The 17,062-nt window shown below is 43.9% G+C and overlaps 1 protein-coding gene across 5 annotated transcripts in view; it reads right to left on the bottom strand.

The window, feature by feature from the left end:
- The window catches only part of LOC121532292 (protein bicaudal D homolog 1-like), a 105,844-nt gene that overhangs the window by 18,043 nt on the left and 70,739 nt on the right, over positions 1-17,062 (bottom strand). For 4 of the 5 annotated variants that reach the window (XM_041838150.2, XM_041838151.2, XM_041838148.2 and 1 more), the window contains one exon: positions 11,658-11,870. The exons of the other annotated variant lie outside the window; for it this stretch is intronic. In XM_041838150.2, the coding sequence (XP_041694084.1) occupies positions 11,658-11,870 (213 nt within the window). The remainder of the gene's footprint in view (positions 1-11,657; positions 11,871-17,062) is intronic. 5 annotated transcript variants of the gene reach the window in all.

The following is a 17,062-nucleotide window of genomic DNA, read 5'->3' as shown; positions in this document are numbered from 1 at the left end:
AAAATCACATTGTAGGATCTTTTATGAATTTATTTGCAAATTATGGTGGAAAATAAGTATTTGGTCAATAACAAACGTTTCTCAATACTTTGTTATATACCCTTTGTTGGCAATGACACAGGTCAAACGTTTTCTGTAAGTCTTCACAAGGTTTTCACACACTGTTGCTGGTATTTTGGCCCATTCCTCCATGCAGATCTCCTCTAGAGCAGTGATGTTTTGGGGCTGTCGCTGGGCAACACAGACTTTCAACTCCCTCCCAAGATTTTCTATGGGGTTGAGATCTGGAGACTGGCTAGGCCACTCCAGGACCTTGAAATGCTTCTTACGAAGCCACTCCTTCGTTGCCCGGGCGGTGTGTTTGGGATCATTGTCATGCTGAAAGACCCAGCCACGTTTAATCTTCAATGCCCTTGCTGATGGAAGGAGGTTTTCACTCAAAATCTCACGATACATGGCCCCATTCATTCTTTCCTTTACACGGATCAGTCGTCCTGGTCCCTTTGCAGAAAAAACAGCCCCAAAGCATGATGTTTCCACCCCCATGCTTCACAGTAGGTATGGTGTTCTTTGGATGCAACTCAGCATTCTTTGTCCTCCAAACACGACGAGTTGAGTTTTTACCAAAAAGTTATATTTTGGTTTCATCTGACCATATGACATTCTCCCAATCCTCTTCTGGATCATCCAAATGCACTCTAGCAAACTTCAGACGGGCCTGGACATGTACTGGCTTAAGCAGGGGGACACGTCTGGCACTGCAGGATTTGAGTCCCTGGCGGCGTAGTGTGTTACTGATGGTAGGCTTTGTTACTTTGGTCCCAGCTCTCTGCAGGTCATTCACTAGTTCCCCCCGTGTGGTTCTGGGATTTTTGCTCACCGTTCTTGTGATCATTTTGACCCCACGGGGTGAGATCTTGCGTGGAGCCCCAGATCGAGGGAGATTATCAGTGGTCTTGTATGTCTTCCATTTCCTAATAATTGCTCCCACAATTGATTTCTTCAAACCAAGCTGCTTAACTATTGCATATTCAGTCTTCCCAGCCTGGTGCAGGTCTACAATTTTGTTTCTGGTGTCCTTTGACAGCTCTTTGGTCTTGGCCATAGTGGAGTTTGGAGTGTGACTGTTTGAGGTTGTGGACAGGTGTCTTTTATACTGATAACAAGTTCAAACAGGTGCCATTAATACAGGTAACGAGTGGAGGACAGAGGAGCCTCTTAAAGAAGAAGTTACAGGTCTGTGAGAGCCAGAAATCTTGCTTGTTTGTAGGTGACCAAATACTTATTTTCCACCATAATTTGCAAATAAATTCATTAAAAATCCTACAATGTGAGTTTCTGGATTTTTTTTCTTCTCAATTTGTCTATCATAGTTGACGTGTACCTATGATGTAAATTACAGGCCTCTCTCATCTTTTTAAGTGGGAGAACTTGCACAATTGGTGGCTGACTAAATACTTTTTTTCCCCACTGTAAAGATCATTGGCTGCCAACCTGTCTATACTGGGTAGTTACAATATGATGTAATTATAATAGTTACAGTATGAATGTCTATGTGTCGAAACATGAACTAAAACAGTCTGGCATGTATCAGCACTCGTAGTATGTGAATTAGTGGAACTTTGCTGTATGTTCTGAACCCTCTGGATGCAGTAATAATAACTTTGCTCTGCTGGATCTATAAGTCCAGTCCAGATCCCTAGCCTCTCGCCTCTCTTTAATGCACCAAATGTAATTAGGAACACACACACACACACACACACACACACACACACACACACACACACACACACTATCTCCTCTGATGTGATGATGATGAGGCAGTCTAGAGTTCAGTTCAGAGACGGGATCAGACTCTGACACTCTGTGAAACAAATTGGCCCTCCTGAGTAGTAAGCAAAGAGTCAGCACTCTCACTCTCTGCAAGATCATTATTTTGGGCCAATCACAGAGAATGTAGGCAGCAGCCATAGAGATCTGAACATACTGTGGTGGATCAGATTATACACTGCTCAAAAAAATAAAGGGAACACTAAAATAACACATCCTAGATCTGAATGAATGAAATCATCTTATTAAATACTTTTTTCTTTACATAGTTGAATGTGCTGACAACAAAATCACACAAAAATTATCAATGGAAATCAAATTTATCAACCCATGGAGGTCTGGATTTGGAGTCACCCTCAAAGTTAAAGTGGAAAACCACACTACAGGCTGATCCAACTTTGATGTAATGTCCTTAAAACAAGTCAAAATGAGGCTCAGTAGTGTGTGTGGCCTCCACGTGCGTGTATGACTTCCCTACAACGCCTGGGCATGCTCCTGGATAGTCTGTGGTGCAACGTGGCGTTGGTGGATTGAGCGAGACATGATGTCCCAGATGTGCTCAATTGGATTCAGGTCTGGGGAAAGGGCGGGCCAGTCCATAGCATCAATGCCTTCCTCTTGCAGGAACTGCTGACACACTCCAGCCACATGAGGTCTAGCATTGTCTTGCATTAGGAGGAACCCAGGGCCAATCGCACCAGCATATGGTCTCACAAGGGGTCTGAGGATCTCATCTCGGTACCTAATGGATGTCAGGCTACCTCTGGCGAGCACATGGAGGGCTGTGCGGCCCCCCAAAGAAATGCCACCCCACACCATGACTGACCCACCGCCAAACCGGTCATGCTGGAGGATATTGCAGGCAGCAGAACGTTCTCCACGGCGTCTCCAGACTCTGTCAAGTCTGTCACATGTGCTCAGTGTGAACCTGCTTTCATCTGTGAAGAGCACAGGGCGCCAGTGGCGAATTTGCAAATCTTGGTGTTCTCTGGCAAATGCCAAACGTCCTGCACGGTGTTGGGCTGTAAGCACAACCCCCACCTGTGGACGTCGGGCCCTCATACCACCCTCATGGAGTCTGTTTCTGACCGTTTGAGCAGACACATGCACATTTGTGGCCTGCTGGAGGTCATTTTGCAGGGCTCTGGCAGTGCTCCTCCTGCTCCTCCTTGCACAAAGGCGGAGGTAGCAGTCCTGCTGCTGGGTTGTTGCCCTCCTACGTCCTCCTCCACGTCTCCTGATGTACTGGCCTGTCTCCTGGTAGCACCTCCATGCTCTGGACACTACGCTGACAGACACAGCAAACCTTGCCACAGCTCGCATTGATGTGCCATCCTGGATGAGCTGCACTACCTGAGCCACTTGTGTGGGTTGTAGACTCCGTCTCATGCTACCACTAGAGTGAAAGCACCGCCAGCATTCAAAAGTGACGAAAACATCAGCCAGGAAGCATAGGAACTGAGAAGTGGTCTGTGGTCACCACCTGCAAAACCAGTCCTTTATTGGGGGTGTCTTGCTAATTGCGTATAATTTCCACCTGTTGTCTATTCCATTTGCACAACAGCATGTGAAATTTATTGTCAATCAGTGTTGCTTGCTAAGTGGACAGTTTGATTTCACAGAAGAGTGATTGACTTGGAGTTACATTGTGTTGTTAAAGTGTTCCCTTTATTTTTTTGAGTATTGTATATTAGGTGGGAGAAATCCTGGTAATGTCATAAATCTGGGAAATCGGTTAGAAGGTGGGAAGCTGAGCCTCAGCAGCAAAAGCTCAGCATTGTGATGTTAATCTAAATGTCCAGAAGAAAGAAGAAAATAACACCACTTCAATTTACACAGCTGTATTATATTTACATTTGATCTCCTCTTCTCATTCCTCAAAAACACACACACACACACACACACACACAGCTATGTCTTACTATACCTTTTGGGGACCAACAATTGATTCCCATTCAAAAACCTATTTTCCCTAACCCCTAACCTTTACCCTAACCCTAACCATCACCTTAACCCTAACCTTAACCCCTAACTCCTAAATGTCCTCACTTTTCTGAAATGTAGTTGATTTACTGTTCTTGTGAGGACTTTTGGTAATCACAAGTATAGTAAAACATGTACACACACACAAACAAACACACACACACACACACAATCCTATTTTCTGCAGAGGAGTTGTGAATCCTAAGAGCATTGGATACGGGCGTTATAAATCTGTATGGATTTACAGTACAGCAGCCTCAGAGTCTGGCTTTACTTGGCTGGACACACGTTCTGGTGTATCCTGAAGATTATCCATCGTTTAACATAATTTACACTGAGTCATAACTCAAACAACAGCTAATAGAATTGCCTTACTAAATTCAAATTAGTTTGGGTTGCAGCTAGTACATTGTGTGTGTGTGTGTGTGTGTGTACAGTATGTACAGTGAGGGAAAAAAGTATTTGATCCCCTGCTGATTTTGTACGTTTGCCCACTGACAAAGACATGATCAGTCTATAATTTTAATGGTAGGTTTATTTGAACAGTGAGAGACAGAATAACAACAAAAAAATCCAGAAAAACGCATGTCAAAAATGTTATAAATTTATTTGCATTTTAATGAGGGAAATAAGTATTTGACCCCTCTGCAAAACATGACTTAGTACATGGTGGCAAAACCCTTGTTGGCAATCATAGAGGTCAGACGTTTCTTGTAGTTGGCCACCAGGTTTGCACACATCTCAGGAGGGATTTTGTCCCACTCCTCTTTGCAGATCTTCTCCAAGTCATTAAGGTTTCGAGGCTGACGTTTGGCAACTCGAACCTTCAGCTCCCTCCACAGATTTTCTATGGGATTAAGGTCTGGAGACTGGCTAGGCCACTCCAGGACCTTTAATGTGCTTCTTCTTGAGCCACTCCTTTGTTGCCTTGGCTGTGTGTTTTGGGTCATTGTCATGCTGGAATACCCATCCACGACCCATTTTCAATGCCCTGGCTGAGGGAAGGAGGTTCTCACCCAAGATTTGACGGTACACGGCCCCGTCCATCGTCCCTTTGATGCGGTGAAGTTGTCCTTTCCCCTTAGCAGAAAAACACCCCCAAAGCATAATGTTTTCACCTCCATGTTTGACGGTGGGGATGGTGTTCTTGGGGTCATAGGCAGCATTCCTCCTCCTCCAAACACGGCGAGTTGAGTTGATGCCAAAGAGCTGGATTTTGGTCTCATCTGACCACAACACTTTCACCCAGTTCTCCTCTGAATAATTCAGATGTTCATTGGCAAACTTAAGACGGGCCTGTATATGTGCTTTCTTGAGCAGGGGGACCTTGCGGGCGCTGCAGGATTTCAGTCCTTCACGGCGTAGTGTGTTACCCATTGTTTTATTGAGGGAGATTGACAGTTCTTTTGTGTTTCTTCCATTTGCGAATAATCTGTTGTCACCTTCTCACCAAGCTGCTTGGCGATGGTTTTGTAGCCCATTCCAGCCTTGTGTAGGTCTACAATCTTGTCCCTGACATCCTTGGAGAGCTCTTTGGTCTTGGCCATGGTGGAGAGTTTGGAATCTGATTGATTGATTGCTTCTGTGGACAGGTGTCTTTTATACAGGTAACAAATTGAGATTAGGAGCACTCCCTTTAAGAGTGTGTTCCTAATCTCAGCTCGTTACCTGTATAAAACACACCTGGGAGCCAGAAATCTTTCTGATTGAGAGGGGGTCAAATACTTATTTCCCTCATTAAAATGCAAATCAATTTATAACATTTTTGACAGGCGTTTTTCTGGATTATTTTGTTGTTATTCTGTCTCTCACTGTTCAAATAAACCTACCATTAAAATTATAGACTGATCATTTCTTTGTCAGTGGGCAAACTTACAAAATCAGCAGGGGATCAAATCCTTTTTTCCCTCACTGTATGGGCATGTGGGTACACACCTGCACGTGTGTGTGTCTGTTAGCCTATATTTACCCCATAAATGATGAATAGATTTCAGTCCTCCATAGCCCCTCATACAGTATCTATCCAGGGCTTCTTCATTCCTCTCTCCTCAGTAAAGTTGCTAAGTGGCTCCTAGCCTGCCCTACACAGAAGTGCAGACTCTGGGTCCTAGACATGGGGTGACCAGTGGGGCCCTGGCCAGAGCTTCAACAGGAGCAGAGACTAGTGATGGGGGAAATGTTTTATACAGTTATGTTTGGACGATATTATATCGATATTTGACTCCAAGTATCAAAAAGTTGGCTGTACTTGCACCAAAACGTAGTTTTAAATAGTGAGCCAACATGTTTTCAGCACTTTAATTTCCATGACTGATCAAAACTAATTTTCTCATGCTCTCTCTTGTCTCTCTGCAGCAGACATATGGTGAGCAATATGTTTGGAACATCGAATCGCAATAAAATCCCAGTATTGAATCGCAATACATATAGAATTGTGAGAATTGTGGTAATCGTAATACATATCGTATCGGCACCTAAGTATCGTGATAATATCGTATTGTGAGGTCCCTGGAAATTCCCAGCCCTAGCAGAGACAGATGGTCTTGGGACAGACATGGACCCTCCAGTACCTGACTGACCACATCTTCAGTCACCGGAGGAACAGCAGGGCTCAGGGAAACAGACTGAGAAATGGAAGGTAAATTTAATGTACAGTCAGTTGTACATGCTGCTGTTTCTGTATTCAAGCCTGTAGCAGCATTTTTTTTTACACTTAATCTCCACGTCATGACACACTGTACAGCATTATACTTGAAAGCACAGCGTTGCTGCACGTCCTTATGCAGCATTACCCCTACACCTATATTCCAATATGGACCATAGGCAAAACACAAACAGCTAATAAACAAACTCTTAATCCGTGACATTTTTGATTAACTGTATGTGACCACTGTGGTAATGGGTGGTGTTGTTTCATTCCATATTCCCCACAAAGCATCAGGACTGAGCTGTCCATGAAATCCAGGGGATTACAGGCCAATGATTACTGGCTCAACACCACCACAGGATCAGGGCAGGGCCAGTGCACCACCAAACACTCCCACTTTGGGAAAGGCCAATACTGTAGCCCTGTGTCTCATTCTACATCAGGGCCAGGATTAATTTAAACAATGCTGGTTAACAACTAGCGGCAGGCCAGAGCCTCTTTGAATTACAAACAGTAAAATACACAGAACCTACTATTAACTTAGTTTCTATCCTTTTGTCTCAAAACCTACATACAGTGAGGGAAAAAAGTATTTGATCCCCTGCTGATTTTGTACATTTGCCCACTGACAAAGACATGATCAGTCTATAATTTTAATGGTAGGTTTATTTGAACAGTGAGAGACAGAATAACAACAAAAAAATCCAGAAAAACGCATGTCAAAAATGTTAAAAATTGATTTGCATTTTAATGAGGGAAATAAGTATTTGACCCCTCTGCAAAACATTACTTAGTACTTGGTGGCAAAACCCTTGTTGGCAATCACAGAGGTCAGACGTTTCTTGTAGTTGGCCACCAGGTTTGCACACATCTCAGGAGGGATTTTGTCCCACTCCTCTTTGCAGATCTTCTCCAAGTCATTAAGGTTTTGAGGCTAACGTTTGGCAACTCGAACATTCAGCTCCCTACACAGATTTTCTATGGGATTAAGGTCTGGAGACTGGCTAGGCCACTCCAGGACCTTAATGTGCTTCTTCTTGAGCCACTCTTTTGTTGCCTTGGCCGTGTGTTTTGGGTCATTGTCATGCTGGAATACCCATCCACAACCCATTTTCAATGCCCTGGCTGAGGGAAGGAGGTTCTCACCCAAGATTTGACGGTACATGGCCCCGTCCATCGTCCTTTTGATGCAGTGAAGTTGTCCTGTCCCCTTAGCAGAAAAACACCCCCAAAGCATAACGTTTCCACCTCCATGTTTGACGGTGGGGATGGTGTTCTTGGGGTCATAGGCAGCATTCCTCCTCCTCCAAACACGGCGAGTTGAGTTGATGCCAAAGAGCTGGATTTTGGTCTCATCTGACCACAACACTTTCACCCAGTTCTCCTCTGAATCATTCAGATGTTCATTGGCAAACTTCAGACGGGCCTGTATATGTGCTTTCTAGAGCAGGGGGACCTTGCGGGCGCTGCAGGATTTCAGAGTTCCACGGCGTAGTGTGTTACCAATTGTTTTCTTGGTGACTATGGTCCCAGCTGCCTTGAGATAATTGACAAGATCCTCCCGTGTAGTTCTGGGCTGATTCCTCACCGTTCTCATGATCATTTAACTCCTTGAGTTGAGATCTTGCATGGAGCCCTAGGCCGAGGGAGATTGACAGTTCTTTTGTGTTTCTTCCATTTGCGAATAATTGCACCAACTGTTGTCACCTTCTCACCAAGCTGCTTGGCGATGGTCTTGTAGCCCATTCCAGCCTTGTGTAGGTCTACAATCTTGTCCCTGACATCCTTGGAGAGCTCTTTGGTCTTGGCCATGGTGGAGAGTTTGGAATCTGATTGATTGATTGCTTCTGTGGACAGGTGTCTTTTATACAGGTAACAAGCTGAGATTAGGAGCACTCCTTTAAGAGAGTGCTCCTAATCTCAGCTCGTTCCCTGTATAACAGACACCTGGGAGACAGAAATCTTTCTGATTGAGAGGGGGTCAAATACTTATTTCCCTCATTAAAATGCAAATCAATTTATAACATTTTTGACATGCATTTTTCTGGATTTCTTTGTTGTTATTCTGTCTCTCACTGTTCAAATAAACCTACCATTAAAATTATAGACTGATAATTTCTTTGTCAGTGGGCAAACATACAAAATCAGCAGGGGATCAAATACTTTTTTCCCTCACTGTAAACACTTCTTCACTACATTCCTTAGATTTTCCGAGATACAAATTTAGGATCTTAATTAGGCCTATATAAATAATCCTGCAGCAACAGGATAAAAAAAAAAGAGCGATCAAATTAAGATCTTACATCTTTAGAATCTGTTTGGGATCCATATTAAACCAGTTGATTAGATCCAGTTAGAGACAAATGAAACCCCTTGTGTGGCTGCAGCACATTAAAAATAGACTTTCTTCTAATTAATATGCACCACACAGGCAAAGGAGACCCACACAGCAAGGCAACAGGCTAATCAGCAGATCATCAAAGAGCCAAAGGCCCCCCAGGTCACGAAGCAAACAGGTAACAGGTGCACATGAAAGAGGTGCACGTGAGAAGTGGCTGAGACATTTTACTAGGCTGATTCAATTAGGCCTAGTAAAGATATCACAAACAGGCAACTAGATTCAGCCGCGGGCTGATTTTTGTCGAAGCGGATGGTCGGGGGGCCGAAACATAATTATAATAATTTGTACACTGCAAATTGACCACAACTAAGCCCAAAAAGAGATTGTTATTTTCAAAAACAATCATTTCATACCATGATTACATTGAGACACGATCACGTCTTTTTTTTTTTTTTCCTAAATCCTTTTTTTTTTTTTTTGCTGAATTCCTGGTGATTTTAGTCATTTTAGACCCCTAAATAAAATTAAAATAATACAAAATAAAGAAAATATTTTTGCCAAAAACTTTGGGGTCGCCTGTTGCCGACCCGTTTTAGACTTTGTTACTTGGTTACATTATTTATAATCTTAAACATCCAAAACTAATTATATTGATATTTTACAAAAATTGGATTCACAATAACTGAACTCACATTTTTGGAATGCTTGGAATGACAAGTGAAGCGGACACAAACAGTGACTGTGCGACCCCAGCGGTTCCTGCCAACAGCGTGTGAAGCAGCTAATCTAACTAGTGAATGAACTGCTGGCCCCCCCGGGCTCGGAGGGCACAGATTGTCCTGCACTGTGTGATGAGAGAGCAGCCTGGCTCACTCAGGGATGCACATGTGCCGAGCTCAGGGCATTTTTCTTATTCCCTAGCTTAGCACCGGATTTGCCCTCCACAATGGGGTCGTGTCCGCAGCAGCGTCTGACCCTGGCCTGAACCCCTCTGCCTCTGCTGACACACACATGTACGTAGCCCCCCCACAAACACAGGCATGTATGCTTGCACACACACACACACACACACTCCATGCACATTCCACACAGTTACTCTCTGCATGACCCCTATCCGCCCTTTAGAGTGACCCTGTGACCGCTACAGTACCTCACATAGAGTTTGACACAAACAGCAACAAAACAGCAGCTCCCTATCAGCAGGGTAGCAAGATGCACCTCATGTTAATCTACAAATAAAATCTTAATGTGTGACATTACACTAGCCTGTAGGCTAAATTGTGTACAGAACCTCACATTGTGGATTCACAGTAGCCTACACAGTAAAACATGTAAAAGGGCCAATGGCATGACGTGTAAATGTTGGTGGCTGAATGAAATATTTTCCAAAGTCAAGACTTCATGTTTACAAATTTTACATAATGTAACTTTGCCCTTTCTCTTTTATATGAGTCCTAAAAGAGTTAATGGTGAAATGTGAAGAAAAAAAAGTGTTACTTTTGGTGCTCTGAAGTAAAAAAATGTGGGATTAGGAGCAACCGTCCGAAGGCAAAGGTAATGTAGATAAATGTTAATAAAACATCTTAAATCATAATAAACCTGGCAAAAGATTATTCTGGCATGATTTTGTAAGGGTGTATACCACTATACTGCTATATGGGTAAGATAGTTTATGCAGAAAGGTTTTAAATACTTTTGTCTGGAAAAATGTCCTTCATGATTATCGTTTGGTGCAACTGACAAAAGTCACAATTTTGGATCAAATCACATGATGATACTCATGTGACAGGATGTGACATCATGAAGATGCCTGTGAGAGACCCTCAATCATCATTCGGTCCAACCGCTAAAAAACAATAAAAAATGTGAATTATTGGACAACCTTACATTTTATTTGAATACTTAAGATACACACTTGAGGTCAAAGTCAAGTTTTCACATGGGTGCACAAGCAGTCGCCTGTAAAGCATGTTTATGTGAGAAAAGTTATACGTACAACCAGTGTTTTTAATGTAGCTCAATTGGTAGAGCATGGCGCTTGTAACGCCAGGGTAGTGAGTTCGATCCCCGGGACCACCCATACGTAAAAATGTATGCGCACATGACTGTAAGTCACTTTGGATAAAAGCATCTGCTAAATGGCATAATATTATTATTATTATTATTAAAAAACAATGACATTATTTTATTGTCTAAAAAATCCAGAGAGAAGCTCAGCCGATAACAGAAATGTTTTTGTTCAATTTCATATGGTTTTCATTTCCCTAACATAAGTTGTAGTTAACAGTCATTCAAAATGAGGGGTTGCCCAGTGAAATGTGAAAAAAAATGTGTGTGTAACTTCTAACCTCATAGATGTTGAATATTTTAGACTAATTGTATATCACGTACAATATTAATTAATATGCCTTGTTTAACTGATTGTTTAACTGATTTTTGTACTTATATTTGTGGTGTGGTTTTCATTTAAGCCCTTTTGGGCTTTTAACCTTACCTGCACACAGTTTTTACCAGTTTTTTTTATCTGTACTGTTTTGTCTTACACTTCTTTTTTTTTTACATTCATGGTTGCACCGAATGACTAAATGTAACAATCTTATAACAATCATATTTTTAACAATTATGTATTGCAACAAACCTTGAAACTGCATATGTAACACTCTAAGGGGAACATCAAAAGTGTAATAGAGTTTTAGCTGTAGTATGGTTTTTGTATCAAAAGTGAAAAAATGTAATTCTGTTGACATTTCTTTCTCTCACCTTTGACCCAAATACCGTCCTACAGCTCAAACTGTATTACAGCATGACACTAGTCTGAGGTGTGAGTGAGTGACATCAGTGGACAAAAGTCTCTACCTCTTTGTGCTCCTGAAGCACGGCGTTGAGCCTTTCGCTCTCGTTGGATGCGTTGGACGCCACCGAGCGGCTCAGCTTCAGATCCGTCTGCAGCTCCAACAGCCGGCCCATGTAGAAGGCTTCCTTAGACGCCGACTCCTGCAGCAGCGACTCCTCATTGCTCTCGCCATCCTCCGCCACCTTACGCTGATTGGAGTAGGCCTGGCCAAACGCCTGGGGAGGCAGAGAGGGAGTAGATTAGAATGAGATACAGTAGTTTGTCTGTTTGGTTAGAAAGGAATTTGTCTTCAAGAGGAGGAGAGTTAGCTGCGGTGCAGCGTCCGTAGATAGAAAGCTATTTTTGGGGTTAAGTGTCTTGATCAAGGGCACAACGGTAGAGGTAGATGATCTGACACCAGCATCCCTGAAGTAGCTATTTCAGTCCATGGATATGGTTGTGGAGGAGACTATGTCCCCTGTGGCCACCAGGGACCTTCTTATCACCCATAAAGCTCCAAGGTTGTCCCTCCCCGCCTCAAGGGTTTTGTGCGGTGATATTTCAGCCCCTGTCTCTGATCGATAGACACTGTGTTGCCATTTTCCTGACACAGGTTTTCACACAGTGCTCTGAGCTGACTTGTCATGACAAAGGAATCCTGGCTTGATGCTTGATTGAGGGAATGACAGCAGTGATCAACAACAGCCAATGACCCCTGGATACCAGCCATGTTGGAAAGGTGGATCCTGTTCACACTTGTAACGGCTACCTCTACAGCACCAGGGTTGTATTCATTATGCACCAAACGGAAGGAAACAGACAAACAGGATTACCTGGACAAAAATATAAACACAAAGTGTAAAGTGTTGATCCCATGTTTCGTGAGCTGAAATAAAAAATCACATACATTTTCCATACGAATAAAAAGCTTATTTCTCTCAAATTGTGTGCACAAATGTCTTTACATCCCTGTTAGTGAGCATTTCTCCTTTGTCAATATAATCCATCCACCTGACAGGTGTGGCATATCAAGAAGCTGATTAAACAGCATGATTATTACACAGGTGCACCTTGTGCTGGGGACAATAAAAGGCCACTCTAAAATGTGTAGTTTTGTCACACAACACAATGCCACAGATGTCTCAAGTTTTGAGGGAGCGTGCAATTGGCATGCTGACTGCAGGAATGTCCACCAGAGCTGTTCCCAGAGAATTGAATGTTAATTTCTCTACCATAATCTGCCTCTAACATCATTTAAAATAATTTGGCAACCGGCCTCACAACCGCAGACCACGTGTAACCACGCCTGCCCTCCACATCCGGCTTCTTCACCTGCGGGATTGTCTGAGGGCGGGTGTGGGGGTGCTTCTGAGGGCGGGTGGAGGAGTATTTCTGTTTGTAATAAAGCCCTTTTGTGGGGGAAAACACATTCGGATTGACTGCGCCTGCCCACCCAGCCCAGTCATGTGAAGTCCATAGATTAAGGTCTAATAAATTTATTTCAATTGACAGATTTCCTTATATGAACTGTAACTCAGTAAAATCTTAGAAATTGTTGCATGTTGCGTTTATATTTTTGTTCAGTATAAAAAGGTTATATGTAATGCCAGGTCAAGTGCAGAAGATTAGAGTATGAAAATAAATCAGAATGTACTTGGTTGTCTACTGTTACTATACATCACAGGCTCCATGTCCCATGGGTATAAAAAAAAGTCAGAACATTCCTGTGATGGGAGTTATCAAATCAAATCAAATTTTATTGGCCACATGCGCCGAATACAACAGGTGCAGACATTACAGTGAAATGCTTACTTACAGCCCTTAACCAACAGTGCATTTATTTTAAATAAAAAAGTAGAAAAAAACAACAAAAAAGTGTTGAGAAAAAAAGAGCATAAGAAAAATAAAATAACAGTAGGGAGGCTATATATACAGGGGGGTACCGGTGCAGAGTCAATGTGCGGGGGCACCGGCTAGTTGAGGTAGTTGAAGTAATATGTACATGTGGGTAGAGTTAAAGTGACTATGCATAAACAATTAACAGAGTAGCAGCAGCGTAAAAAGATGGGGTGGGGGGGTGGGGGGTGGGGGGCAGTGCAAATAGTCTGGCCATGATTAGCTGTTCAGGAGTCTTATGGCTTGGGGGTAGAAGCTGTTGAGAAGTCTTTTGGACCTAGACTTGGCACTCCGGTACCGCTTGCCGTGCGGTAGCAGAGAGAACAGTCTATGACTAGGGTGGCTGGAGTCTTTGACAATTTTGAGGGCCTTCCTCTGACACCGCCTGGTATAGAGGTCCTGGATGGCAGGAAGCTTGGCCCCAGTGATGTACTGGGCAGTACGCACTACCCTTTGTAGTGCCTTGCGGTCGGAGGCCAAGCAGTTGCCATACCAGGCGGTGATGCAACCAGTCAGGATGCTCTCGATGGTGCAGCTGTAGAATTTTTTGAGGATCTGAGGACCCATGCCAAATCTTTTCAGTCTCCTGAGGGGGAATAGGCTTTGTCGTGCCCTCTTCACGACTGTCTTGGTGTGTTTGGACCATGATAGTTTGTTGGTGATGTGGACACCAAGGAACTTGAAGCTCTCAACCTGTTCCACTACAGCCCCGTCGATGAGAATGGGGGCGTGCTCAGTCCTCTTTTTTTTCCTGTAGTCCACAATCATCTCCTTTGTCTTGGTCACGTTGAGGGAGAGGTTGTTATCCTGGCACCACACGGCCAAGTCTCTGACCTCCTCCCTATAGGCTGTCTCATCGTTGTCGGTGATCAGGCCTACCACTGTTGTGTCGTCGGCAAACTTAATGATGGTGTTGGAGTCGTGCCTGGCCATGCAGTCATGGGTGAACAGGGAGTACAGGAGGGGACTGAGCACGCAACCCTGAGGGGCCCCCGTGTTGAGGATCAGTGTGGCAGATGTGTTGTTACCTACCCTTACCACCTGGGGGAGGCCCGTCAGGAAGTCCAGGATCCAGTTGCAGAGGGAGGTGTTTAGTCCCAGGATCCTTAGCTTAGTGATGAGCTTTGAGGGCACTATGGTGTTGAATGCTGAGCTGTAGTCAATGAATAGCATTCTCAAGTAGGTGTTCCTCTTGTCCAGGTGGGAAAGGGCAGTGTGTAGTGCAATAGAGATTGCATCATCTGTGGATCTGTTGGGGCGGTATGGAAATTGGAGTGGGTCTAGGGTTTCTGGGATAATGTTGTTGATGTGAGCCATGACCAGCCTTTCAAAGCACTTCATGGCTACAGACGTCAGTGCTACGGGTCGGTAGTCATTTAGACAGGTTATCTTAGTGTCCTTGGGCACGGGGACTATGGTGGTCTGCTTAAAACATGTTGGTATTACAGACTCAGTCAGGGACATGTTGAAAATGTCAGTGAAGACACTTGCCAGTTGGTCAGCACATGCTCGGAGTACACGTCCTGGTAATCCGTCTGGCCCTGCGGCCTTGTGAATGTTGACCTGCTTAAAAGTCTTACTCACATCGGCTACGGAGAGCGTGATCACATAGTCATCCGGAACAGCTGGTGCTCTCATGCATGCTTCAGTGTTGCTTGCCTCGAGCGAGCATAGAAGTGGTTTAGCTCGTCTGGAAGTCTTGTGTCACTGGGCAGCTCGCGGCTGTGCTTCCCTTTGTAGTCTGTAATAGTTTTCAAGCCCTGCCACATCCGACGAGCGTCAGAGCCGGTGTAGTACGATTCAATCTTAGTCCTGTATTGACTCTTTGCCTGTTTGATGGTTCGTCGGAGGGCATAGCGGGATTTCTTATAAGCGTCCGGGTTAGAGTCCCGCTCCTTGAAAGCGGCAGCTCTACCCTTTAGCTCAGTGCGGATGTTTCCTGTAATCCATGGCTTCTGGTTGGGGTATGTACGTACGGTCACTGTGGGGACAACATCATCGATGCACTTATTGATGAAGCCAGTGACTGATGTGGTGTACTCCTCTATGCTATCTGAAGAATCCCGGAACATGTTCCAGTCTGTGCTAGCAAAACAGTCCTGTAGCTTAGCATCTGCGTCATCTGACCACTTTTTTATTAACCGAGTCACTGGTGCTTCCTGCTTTAGTTTTTGCTTATAAGCAGGAATCAGGAGGATAGAGTTATGGTCAGATTTGCCAAATGGAGGGCGAGGGAGAGCTTTGTATGCGTCTCTGTGTGTGGAGTAAAGGTGGTCTAGAGTTTTTTTTCCTCTGGTTGCACATTTAACATGCTGGTAGAAATGAGGTAGAACGGATTTAAGTTTCCCTGCATTAAAGTCCCCGGCCACTAGGAGCGCTGCCTCTGGATGAGCGTTTTCCTGTTGACTTATGGCCTTATACAGCTCATTCAGTGCAATCTTAATGCCAGCATTGGTTTGTGGTGGTAAATAGACAGCTATGAAAAATATAGATGAAAACTCTCTTGGTAAATAGTGTGGTCTACAGCTTATCATAAGATACTCTACCTCAGGCGAGCAAAACCTTGAGACTTCCTTAGAATTTGATTTTGTGCACCAGCTGTTGTTTACAAATATACACAGACCGCCACCCCTTGTCTTACCGGAGTCAGCCGTTCTATCCTGCCGATGTAGCGTATAGCCCGCTAGCTGTATGTTGTCCATGTCGTTGTTCAGCCACGACTCGGTGAAACATTATTATAATTATTATTTAAAAAAAAAAATTTTTTTAGCCATTTAGCAGACGCTCTTATCCAGAGCGACTTACATGAGCAATTAGGGTTAAGTGCCTTGCTCAAGGGCACATCGACAGATTTTTCACCTAGTCGGCTCGGGGATTAGAACCAGCGACCTTTCGGTTACTGGCACAACGCTCTTAACCACTAAACTACATAAGATATTACAGTTTTTAATGTCCCGTTGGTAGGATAACCGTAATCTTAGGTCATCCAATTTATTCTCAAATGATTAAAGATTGGCTAATAGGATTGATGGGAGAGGCAGTTTACTCGCTCGCCGTCGGATCCTTACAAGGCACCCCGACCTACGTCCACGATATCTCTGTCTCTTCCTCATGCGAATGACGGGGATTTGGGCCTTATCAGGTGTCTGTAGGATATCCTTTGCCGCCGCCTCGTTGAAGAAAAAATCTTCGTCCAATACGAGGTGAGTAATCGCTGTCCTGATATCCAGAAGCTCTTTTTGGTTATAAGAGATGATGGCAGAAACATTATGTACAAAATAAATTACAAATAACGCGGAAAAACACACATAATAGTACAATTGGTTAGAGGACTGTAAAACGGCAGCCATCTTCTCCGGCGCCATTTCTGTGACAAGAGGCTTCTTGTCACAGAAAGGAATCAATTTAGGTCAGGGGTGTCAAACTCATTCCATGGAGGGCCTAGTGCAGGGGTGTCAAACTCATTTTAGCTCAGGGGCCAGATGGAGGAAAATCTATTCCCAAGTGGGCCGGACCGGTAAAATCATGGTAT

The sequence above is a fragment of the Coregonus clupeaformis genome, chromosome 19 (genome assembly GCF_020615455.1).
Source record: "Coregonus clupeaformis isolate EN_2021a chromosome 19, ASM2061545v1, whole genome shotgun sequence".
NCBI classification, from domain to species: domain Eukaryota; kingdom Metazoa; phylum Chordata; class Actinopteri; order Salmoniformes; family Salmonidae; genus Coregonus; species Coregonus clupeaformis.
Note: the sequence above shows the minus strand (reverse complement) of the source record. Positions and strands in the feature narration are given on the sequence as shown.